General features: G+C 43.4%; 1 protein-coding gene across 3 annotated transcripts in view; it reads right to left on the bottom strand.

Annotated features, from left to right (window-relative positions):
- Positions 1 to 1,820: 1,820 nt before the first annotated feature.
- The window catches only part of LOC122556940 (T-cell leukemia homeobox protein 3-like), a 23,961-nt gene continuing 14,742 nt past the window's right edge, over positions 1,821 to 11,039 (bottom strand). For 2 of the 3 annotated variants that reach the window (XM_043704181.1, XM_043704179.1), the window contains exon 3: positions 1,821 to 3,117. In XM_043704181.1, the coding sequence (XP_043560116.1) occupies positions 2,907 to 3,117 (211 nt within the window). In that variant the 3' untranslated portion in view covers positions 1,821 to 2,906. The remainder of the gene's footprint in view (positions 3,118 to 11,039) is intronic. The other variant, XM_043704180.1, reaches the window with a different exon arrangement.

Here is an 11,039-nt window from a genome sequence, read left to right as displayed (position 1 = left end):
CACAAAACGTAACTGAAGTTTAATATAAACTGGGTTCTCTTTTCTACAGATAGTCTCTCACCTGCCACACTCTTCCAATCTTTTTTCTTTGAATATCTATTCCTCTGGTTTTCTTTTATTGGTTTGCTTGCCAGTGCTTGGAATACACTGGATGCACTCTGTCATTAATGTGGAAAGCAGAGATGCTGCTAAGAACTCCAGCCTGAGTTCAGACACTGAGCTACTGATGCACATGTTGATGCTGAAAGAGGTGAAAGGCTCCCCTCAAACCCAAACCAAAAATCTTCATTTTACAAACTTGGGCATCTTGCTGATGATAGTACTTCATGAGTCAACCTACTACAAGTGTGAGAAAGATCAGGAAATACATTGTGAGTGAATTTGACCAGGATAGGGTTGGGAGAGAATAGACGTGAAAGGTCAAGGAAGAGATAGAGATTGTCATGGATGGCAGAACTCAGGTGAGGTCAGCAACCTTGCCTTGTGCAAAGCATGCTGGGTTCAAATCCCACTCTAGGGGTTATAACACATAGTCCTAGTTGGTAATACATAAGAACAGAAGCAATAGAAGCAGAAGTAGCCACCCATCTGATCCACCATTCAATAAGATCATGGTTGGTCTGATCAGAGCCATCACTGGACAGAATGGATAACTGGAGTCTTTTTTGGATATAATGGATAGTCAGAGTATTTTGCCTAGGGTAGAAATGTCAATTACCAGAGGATATAGATTTAAAGCAAATGTGAGAGGCAGGCTTTTTTATACAGGGGTTGGTAAGTGCCTGTAATGAACTGCCAGAGGAGGTGATAGACGCAAATACATAGCAACATTTAAGAGGCATCTCGACAGATCCATGAAAAGGCAGGGAAAAGAGGGACACCAACTGTGCAGGGGTGAGGGCTTTTTGGTTTAGAAGGGTGTGATGAGTTGTAGCAGTCTTGTTGTGCTGAAGGGCCTGTTTCTGTGCTGTACTGTTCTTTGTGCCTGCGCCCCTAGCTCCCCAACCTTCACTCACTTGTAGAGAGAGGAGAACTTCTTCAAGGTGGGCATCCTTGGAAGTTTTAACCTTAACTCACTTGTCAATCAAATACTTGTCTAACCCAGCCTCAAGCATACTCAATGAGGCAGCCTGCAGTACTCTATGGGAATGGGAATGCAACAGATTCCCAGAAGGACCCTCTGTGATAATACATTCCTCCTCATTTCCGTTTTGAATAGGAGGAACCTTTATTTTATAACTGTGCGCCCTGGCTCCAGAACCCCCCATCCCCAGAGGAGACATCCTGTCCAGTCCCTTCAGGATCTTGTAAGTCTCAACAAGAGCAATCTTCCAAACTCTGAGTATAGGCCCGACCTTTCCAGGTGAAAATGTATTGTTAGAGGCATGTTATGAAATACCCGCAGGGAGCTGTTGAATTAAGAAGTGGGGACTTCTCCCCTACGCCTCCTGCAATATTGATCCCGCAGCCAACAGCATTAGAACTTGCCCTAACGTAACACAAATAAACATTGTTGTTTATGGTGCATCCGCTGGTACATTTCTACCGTCACTGCAAAAGCGCCTGGAGACTTTGAGGAGGTGAGTGCAAAGCTATTCATTCATCGTTTGTATTCATTACAAGAGTGAGGGAGATGGGATACGGTTGGATATGTAGGCAGAGTAGCATTCACGTGAACAACTGGTCAAGACTGAGGTCTGAATGGCTCATTCCCACATGGGGTCAGGGGTTGTCGTGCCCTGGAGTGCTGTGATAACAGTGCTGGTCACATTTAGGACGTGGACTCAGATACAGATATTCTTTTTGTAAAGAAAGCCGACTTTTATTTACACATTTTGTAGATACAAATTAATAGTGTACAGTGCTTGTTATATACATTATATTACCTTCAGTCAAACCTATAATCGATGGCCCTTACATAAATCCATACATTTTTTAAAAAATGCTCTGGCGCATGCTTCTCGAACAGAGCGGGGAAAAACAGCTCCTCTCCCGGGCTCGCAGCTGGAGTAAAGTGAATAACAGGGAATTCAAAGAAAGACAAGACTGAGCAATAATATATGACCGCTGTTCTGCTTGGTGGATGAAGCACATTAATAACATTCGGTGAATTCTCTCTCTCTCTCATTCACATACGCGCACACACACACACACACCAGTGATCGATCCAGTTCACAATCCCTCCTGTCTCGTCCCTTTTATCTCTCAAACTTTCTTCACGGTCCCAATCATAACCTGCGGAGGACACAGGCACTTCCCCGGCTGTTAATGCGACAAGCAGGAGAGGGGCTACAAGTCAGGGAGCCGAGAGTAGCTCTCCCCGCTTTCCCTGTGCTCGAAGGGACCCACACTCACCCCAAGTCGGAGAAAGGAGGAGTGTTCAGTGACCGCCCACATTCCCAACATTAAAAAAAAGTTACTTTCCTCTGTCTAAGAGCACGTTACTTTCCTCTGTCCCAAGGCCAGTGCTTCACGTCAGCAATAAATATGTGGAGATGCTTCTGTTTTCATTCTTTCCTGAGGGATTATTTAAAAATATATAATTATTAACAAAACAAAAGGAAGAAATTCTTAATCCTCGAAGATTGAACAACAGGCAGTTTTGCTGCAGGTATGTCTCTCGCCAGCTTTTCAAGCAGTCTTTGAGAAGTTTTATTTTGCTGTTTAATTGTTTCACGGCAGTGCCTTATTGTTTATTCACCCTCACGTTGTTGTCTTTGAGTTCTGTTCAGTTCAATAAAGATTCCCCTTCGTTTCCCGATCCCTGGTGTTGAGATTCTCTGATGCGCTGCTCTCCCCCAGTTCAAACTTCTAAAGAAAGAATAAAATTAAAACGAACTCACAGATTAATTTCTTGGAGAGAGAGCCGGGCTCGGATTTGCTGCTCACCTCACTCTCTCAGTCTCTCACACTAACGATGTAACAACTGGCATCTTGCTATTATCTTCAGCCCAGGGCTGCAGGTTTTGCAACGCGTACAGAGACGAGTTGTGCAGACACAGAGGATCTGGCTGAATCGAGTCGCTAAGAGATTTCTGGAAGGCGTCGTGTTGTAGTTGCAGCATCAGTCTGTTGGCCTGTTGTCTCTCGGCCTCTCTCTCCTCCGCTGTCTGCCGCCTGGGTGAGATAAACACATAACAACTCCGTTAACTCAGAGGCGAAGCTCTTCACCCGGGGCCCAGTGGAAATCCAGGCCTGGCTACCTCCCTTGGTTCAGCAAGATCTCCTCCCCCACTGGCTCCCTCACATAATCCCTCCACATGATCCCGCTATTTACAGAGACTACGCTCAAGACGCACAACCGAGAGGGGGAATGGAACCCTTACCAGGAAGAGTCCTGCTCCCAGGTCAGATACAGGGCTCCTCGTTCACTCACTCTCCTCCTGTGAAAATCCCCCTCAAATAGGCTCCACTGAGTCCCGGGTGAGCGGATTAACAGCAGGCACTCTGTCCTACAGCTACATCTGGATTGTCCCTGTCCACTCTCAAGGGGCCTTTCTCTTTCCCAGCCTCCTCATTAATCCCCACCCTCCTCATTAACCCCCACCCTCCTCATTAACCCTCAGCCTCCTCAAAAAATACACTCCTCAGCATCACCTTTCTCAAACGTTATCTTCCTCAAACACCATCCTCCCCAGCCCTCATCCTCCTCAAACACTATCTTCCTCAACCCTCATCCTCCTCGATCACCACCCTTCTTAAGCACCACCCTCCTCAATCCTCATCTCCCTTAAACAGCACTTTCCCCTGAAACACCACCCTCATCAACTTCTATCCTCCTGAATCTCCTTCCCTCCCCACCATTCCACCTTCCGGAACTTTCTCTCCCTCTTCAACCCCTTCATTCCCGCCTCCTTAGCTCCATCCTGCCCCTCGACACCGGGACAGTTTTTATTATTCAAGTTCACAAACACAGATATCTGGAGCTGCGTGAAAGCTCCGACTCAGTGACCGTGCGGTGAACGGGGGAATAGGGTTTGAGTTCCCCAGTCAAACCCAGAGTCAGGTTCCTGGACAGGACGTTTTCCATACTCCCCCGAGAGCGTCAGGGCAGGCAAAGATTTCCTCTTTGCCAAATGCAGCAGCTGGTGTGGAAGCAGCTCTGCTCAGCTGCTGGAGCCTGGGTTCAGTCTGATTTGGGTTTCACTGCTTTGGGTGTGGCAGAATCAGACCGACTGGAGGAAAGGTCCATCGTCAAACTGTCTTCAAAAGCTAAACACTGGAGCAGTCCCCGAGAGCATGGCTCTCAGCTTTGAACACTCATAGACGAATACGTCAATATTTCACTGGGAATGATACCCATTGTGTGAGTGTGCGTCCCTGTGTTAGTGCACTGCCACAGGAGAGATTCCTGCCAACACACCCAGAGAGGTTTCTAAAACCCAAGCAAGCAGTGGGGTTCTGAGGGATAGGCTGTTCTAGATCATGGGTTATTCAACTCACTCACACTTCCTGCTGTCGCTGTCAGTGCATTGGCCCAATTCACTTGTCACTCTGTTCCTCTCCTTACATCCACGTACAAACACACGGCTTGGGTGTCTCAGAGATCCCCGGGTATTACATAGTCACTAAAGAATGTGCCTGCAAGAGTAATCTGGGAATCCCTTTCAGCCGGCCAACACAGATCTATTACAGCATCGATACAGCCACTGTCACATCACCAGGTGATTTCCCCTTCGGGGAATACACTCCTTGTGTATTGAAACCCTATTCGCTATAGTGCTGCCTCGCTGACTCCATATTAGAAATTTATGTCTATGTAATTTTTATTTGATCTGACTTATACCTGTCTACTGGCGTGAAATATCATGGGATGGGTTGGAGAGGGTGAATGGTCATATATCCACATAAGTCAGAGACCATTCAGCACACTGGTCAAGGGCTATCTCTTTGGTCCTACCATCTCATTGATCGCATTACTCTACAGGCCGATTGATCCTATTCTTTTGTTGAGCCCTTGATCCCATTTTCCTGTTTTCCCAATGAGGGCATTCCCTTGTGATCTGACTGATCCCATTTCCTACAATCCATCTGATTTCCCTCCCTAGGAATCCACCTGATTGCATCTCTCTGTGATTCGATTGACTCCATTTGACTGTTGTTCCATTGATCCCACCCCTTCAATCTAATTGTTCCCTTTCCTCTGTTATCCCATTGATCCCATTCCCCAGCTATCTTATTGATACCATTCAAATGCTATCTGATTCATAATATTTCCCTGCTAACCCATTGATTCCATTCTCCTGTTATTCCATTAATCCAATTCCTTTGCTATCCCAAATACTATATTCTTCTACTATCTCATTCCATACTATCCAATTGATCTGTCTTCTGCTATCCAATTGATCACATTGCCCTGCTGCCTCATTTATCCCATTCCTCTGCTGTCTGATTTATCCCATTCCATACTATCCCATTGATCCCTTGCTATCCCACTGATCCATCTACCTGCAATCTGATTGATCCCATTCCTCTTTTATCCCTTGATCTGATTCCCCAGTTATCACATTTATTCCATTCAAATATTATCTGATTGATCCCATTCTATCACATTGATCTCATTCCTTTGCTTCCCAATGACTCTATTCTCCTATCCTATTGATCCCATTCCCCACTATCTGAATGATCCCATTCCCCTGTGAGCTGATTGATCCCATTCCTCTGCTATCCAAATGATCCCATTCAGCTTTTATCCCATTTATCCCATTCCTCTGCTATCTGAATGATCCCATTCTCTACTATCCCATTGATCCCAGTCTCCAGCTATCCAAGTTATTCCATTTGATTGATCTTAGATTAGATTACTTACAGTGTGGAAACAGGCCCTTTGGCTCAACAAGTCCACGCCGACCCGCCGAAGAGCAATCCACCCAGACCCATTCTCCTACATTTACCCCTTCACCTAACACTACGGGCAATTTAGCATGGCCAATTCACCTAACCTGCACGTTTTTGGACTGTGGGAGGAAACCGGAGCACCTGGAGGAAACCCACGCAGACACAGGGAGAATGTGCAAACTCCACACAGACAGTTGCCTGAGGTGGGAATTGAACCTGGGGCCCTGGCGCTGTGAGGCAGCAGTGCTAACCACTGTGCCACCGTGCCGCCCCAATTATTCCATTTGATTGATCTTATTCCCCTATGATTGCATTGATTCCATTCCCCTGTGATATGATTGATCCCACTCTTCTACTAATCAATTGATCTCATTCTCTGCTATCTCATTCATCCCATTGTCCTGCTATCACATTGACCCAATTCCATTGTTATCTTATTTATCCCATTCTCCTATTATCCAATTGATGCTATTCCTCTGGTGATCTGATTGAACCCTGTTTCCCTCTTATCAAATTGATCCCAATCCTTTTGAATTTGATTGATCCCATTCCCCTGCTATCCTACTGATCCTATTCCCCTGCTATTACATTGAGTCTATTCTGCTGCTATCCTACTGAGCCCATTCCCCACTATCCCATTGATCCCATTCTTCTTTTATCCCATTGACCTCAAACTATTGCGAGCCAGTTGATCCCATTCTCTTGCTACCCATTTATCACATTTCCATACAATTTGATTAATCCCATTCCCCATTTATCCCATTATCCTGCTGTCCCATTGATCTCAAATTCATCCCATTGCTCTGCTAATCCATTCTCCTGTTATCTCATTGATCCCATTGATCCCATTCTCCTGTAATGCTATTGATCCTTTCATCTGTCATGCTATTGATCCCCTGCAATCCCATTGATCCAATTCTTCTGCTATCCAAATGATCTCCTGCTATCAGTTTAAGCCCATTCCTCTGCTATCCAAAAGAGCCCATTCCTCCACCATCCCATTGATCCCATTTCTCTACTATCCCATTCCTCTGCAATTCAACTGATATTATTCCCCTACTTTCTGATTGATCCCATTCCCCTACGACTTCATTGATCTTATTCCTCTGTTCTCCCATTGATCCTATTCCTCTGCTATCCCATTGTCCCATCCTCCCCTGCTATGTCATTTCAATTTCCTTGCCGTATCTTCAAACTCCTGGAAAAGTTTTTTCCTTTGAGGATTCTCTTCAAAGATTGATGTGTATACATTGCCAGGTCTCTCTGCTCTTGCATCTCTACTAAAATTGTACCATCAATTTATATTGTCATTTGTCACTAATCTGACCAAAATGTATCACTCCACGTTTCTGTATTAAATTTCATACAGATTTTGTCTGCCCAGTTTTCCAGTTTGTGTCATCCTGAAGTTTGTACCATCGAAGAATTTCGTACTATCTGCGAACCCAAGTGTGTGTGTGTGTGTACGCGATGTATTTTAAAAATAAGAGGCTCTAATTCAAAGCTTTGAGAATTATCACTAATATTAGCCTCCAGCCTGGAATCTAATCATTCATGACTATTGCCTGTTCACTGATCCTTAGTCACTTTGGAATCATGTGACACTGTACCTTTCGTTCGTTAGACCTTAATTTTGTCATTAAATTTATTATGTGATACCTTGTCAAATTCCTTTTGAAAGTTCATGAGCTCATAATCATCTGAACTAATCTCATCAACCCTCTGCACTACCTTATCAAGTCACTTGATCAAGTTAGCCAAACACAATTTGGTTTAAAAAATACTGTCATTGATTAACCTATGTCTTTCAATGTGACAATTAATTTTGGCTCAAACTACTGCCTTGAAAGTTTCCTCTGATACATGTTAGGCTAGTTGGCTTTCTGTTTCAAGATTTATCTATTTATGTAATATTTGCAATGTCCCAGGCCTCTGGCAGCCTCCCCCTGCACCACCATTGCCCCCCCCCCCCAAAAAAAAAATCAAGAAATGTTGGAAAGCTGTGGCCAGAACTTTCACCATCTACATCCTTAATTCCAAAAGCAACTGCTATTTCCCCTGGACTGGATGAGTTTTCTATTCTGAGGAATGGCAACTTTTAAATTATTTTCTCTTTATCTATTTTCCAAAAATGTTATGATCTACTTCTCTGACTGCTGGATGAGCAAAATCCTATTTTTTAGTGAAGGTACAAATAACTCATTTCACATCATGCCCGCTGACTTCACATGGTCTACCTTTGACCATCCTCTTCTAGATATTGTTTGGAAAGCATTTTCTTTTGGCTTCTTCTTCCATATTACCTGCTAATCTAGTCTTAGGAACTTATTTTGCATCTTCTTTACATTTCTGCTCTTCTCTACACTCTTTATACTAAATTTGATTAGCTTCCACATTACCAACCTTGCAAGTGACCCTTTTCCTCCATTCCTGGCTCATGTTACCATGTATATTGTTAGCTGGCTAGGGTTTGGTGACCTGGACTGTCTCCTGTTTGAATGTTTCATATGGTCCAATTCTGCGCTGCATCAGTCCACAAGACTAATTATTGTTTTATCTGCCAAGTTATGATCCCAATGGACCTGAACCATATCCCCAGTCAACTTACTGAAGTAAGTCCTCTGCTGGTTCAGGGTTTTTGTGCTTATTGGTGTGTACCATATGTGACAATATTATGGCTTTAAGAGGTTATTTTGGCCTTTTTTTTAACAGAAGTTTTAAGGCAGAGGTGCTGAGCAGTTTCCACAGAACACTAGAGTAAGCAATTTGTGAGGCCTTGGATTTTTTAAAATGTAGGAACAATAGAAGCAGCCTGAATGGGTGTAGCCAAGCTCTCACAGAATCAGAATTTTTAGTTTCTTAGTTTTTCTGTAGCAGTTGTTGCTGGGTCTGTTGCTGTAGTACATCTCTTCCTGCTATGCTCTCTCAGATTTCTCTTGATGCTTTTCCTCCTGGGCTGCTGGAGTTGTATGTGGGCAAACTATTTTCTGAATTTGCCTATTGCCAACAGTGTATTTATGGGATGTTACTATATTGGAACCATTACGGCTTAGTAGCTAAATAATCTATTATTCCATTAAGATTTCAAATAGAGTTATAGCTAAGCCAATTCTTTTCTTCATTCTTTCTTTTGTTGCATTTTAACTATACTGAATGAATAAATTATGCTTTGCTTAACATTGAGTAGTTTGACCAAGCAAATTGCATCTGGAACACAACACCTTACATTTATTCATAAAATAAAATAAAATTAGGATCTCAACTACCTTCTTAACATATTTTGAGAGGGTTTGGTCCATAATACATAGTCTCCATAATAGTCTCAGTCTAATGATATTATAATCATTCTTTTTTAGATTAGATTAGATACAGTATGGAAACAGGCCCTTCGGCTCAACAAGTCCACACCGACCCTTCGAAGAGTAACCCACCCAGACCCATTTCCCAACCCTATATTTACCCCTGACTAACGCACCTAACACTATGGGCAATTTAGCATAGCCAATTCACCTGGCCTGTACATCTCTGGATTGTGGGAGGAAACCGGAGGAAACCCATGCAGACACGATGAGAACGTGCAAACTCCACACAGACAGACGCCCAAGGTGGAACTCGAACCCGGGTCCCTGGTGCTGTGAGGCAGCAGTGCTAACCACTGAGCCACCATGCTGCCCAATAGTCACAGATGGTCTTCCATGCAAATATCATTTCCACTTAATTCCCACTTCCACTTCATTCTCCAGGATCTGATGCAGGAGTACTCATTACTGATCAAGGAAATTCTCTTTTACACTCTTTAGGAGTTCCTCCCACTCTTTGTCCTCTACATGGCTTCTGTACCATCCTGAGATTTCTCATGATCACTGTTTGGTAGTTCTTACATCCTTTTCTCATTCTCCTGTAAATATGCTCCAGTAACTCACTATTCGGTGGCCGAAAATGTAATTACACAGCATAGTATTTCCTTTATTATACATTAATTCAAACCAAACAGATTTTTACTTTGAATACCAAAGTACAACACTCTTTTGCAGTACTCTCCTTTTCATTAGATCAATCTGCGGGTCCCCTTTCATTTCCTTCTCTATTCTTTTCTGAATGTTTTGAGAAGAAGAAATTATCTCCCAATCCTCCACTTCTTTGAGACAGCTCTCTCTGTTATCACTGATGCAATAATTATGGATAGAAACCTGTACCTGCAGCTCACACTATGTAATTCTGTACTAGTACAACAATCCATCACTTGGTTTCACATCTTGATCACTCCCAATTCTGATTTATTCTTTTGGTTCGGTACTGTCTGCCTCCCTCAGTCCTCTGTGCACCTTTGTCATCATCTCCAATGTTTTTTGCTGCTATCTGCCCCCTGCAAAAATGAAGTTAAGTTCTCCATCGTAACATGAGATAAACATTCCAAGAGGACATTAACCTAGCTCTATTGAGGTTAAATCTGCCCATCTTAAATGGGTGCCCATTTGCTCCAGGTCTGTTCCAAATCTCTCAGGAATCTGAACCCTCCTGTCCATTTCTCCAGTTGGAAATGAGTTGATCCAACTATCTAATTTATCCTATTATTCCTAAACTCACTTATACTACCTCCCTATTTAGGGAATTTGTGTGTGGAGTCTGAGGAGGGAGGGGAAGCCCTGAATGAGTTTTTTGCTTCTGTCTTTATGAAAGAAATGAATTTTGTAGTGAATGAAACCTTTGAAGAGCAGGTGTGCATGCTGAAATGGATAGAGATAGAGGAATCTGATGTGCTGAAAATTTTGTCAAACATTAAGATTGACAAGTCTCCAGGCCCGGACCAGATTTGTCCTCAGCTGCTTTGGGACACAAGAAATGCAATTGCTTCGCCACTTGCGAAGATCTTTTCATCCTCGCTCTCCACTGGAGTCGTACCTGAGGACTGGAGAGAGGCAAATGTAATTCCTCTCTTCAAGAAAGGAAATAGGAAAATCCCCAGCAATTACAAACCAGTAAGTCTCACGTCTGTCGTCTGCAAGGTGTTAGAAAGGATTCTGAGGGATAGGATTTATGACCATCTGGAAGAGCATGGCTTGATTAAATGCAGTCAACATGGCTTTGTGAGGGGCGGGTCATGCCTCACAAACCTTATCGAGTTCTTTGAGGATATGACTAGAAAAGTTGATGAGGGTCGAACTGTGGATGTGGTGTATATGGACTTCAGCAAAGCATTT

Source organism: Chiloscyllium plagiosum, chromosome 14, assembly GCF_004010195.1.
Source record: "Chiloscyllium plagiosum isolate BGI_BamShark_2017 chromosome 14, ASM401019v2, whole genome shotgun sequence".
In the NCBI taxonomy this organism is placed as follows: domain Eukaryota; kingdom Metazoa; phylum Chordata; class Chondrichthyes; order Orectolobiformes; family Hemiscylliidae; genus Chiloscyllium; species Chiloscyllium plagiosum.
Note: the sequence above shows the minus strand (reverse complement) of the source record. Positions and strands in the feature narration are given on the sequence as shown.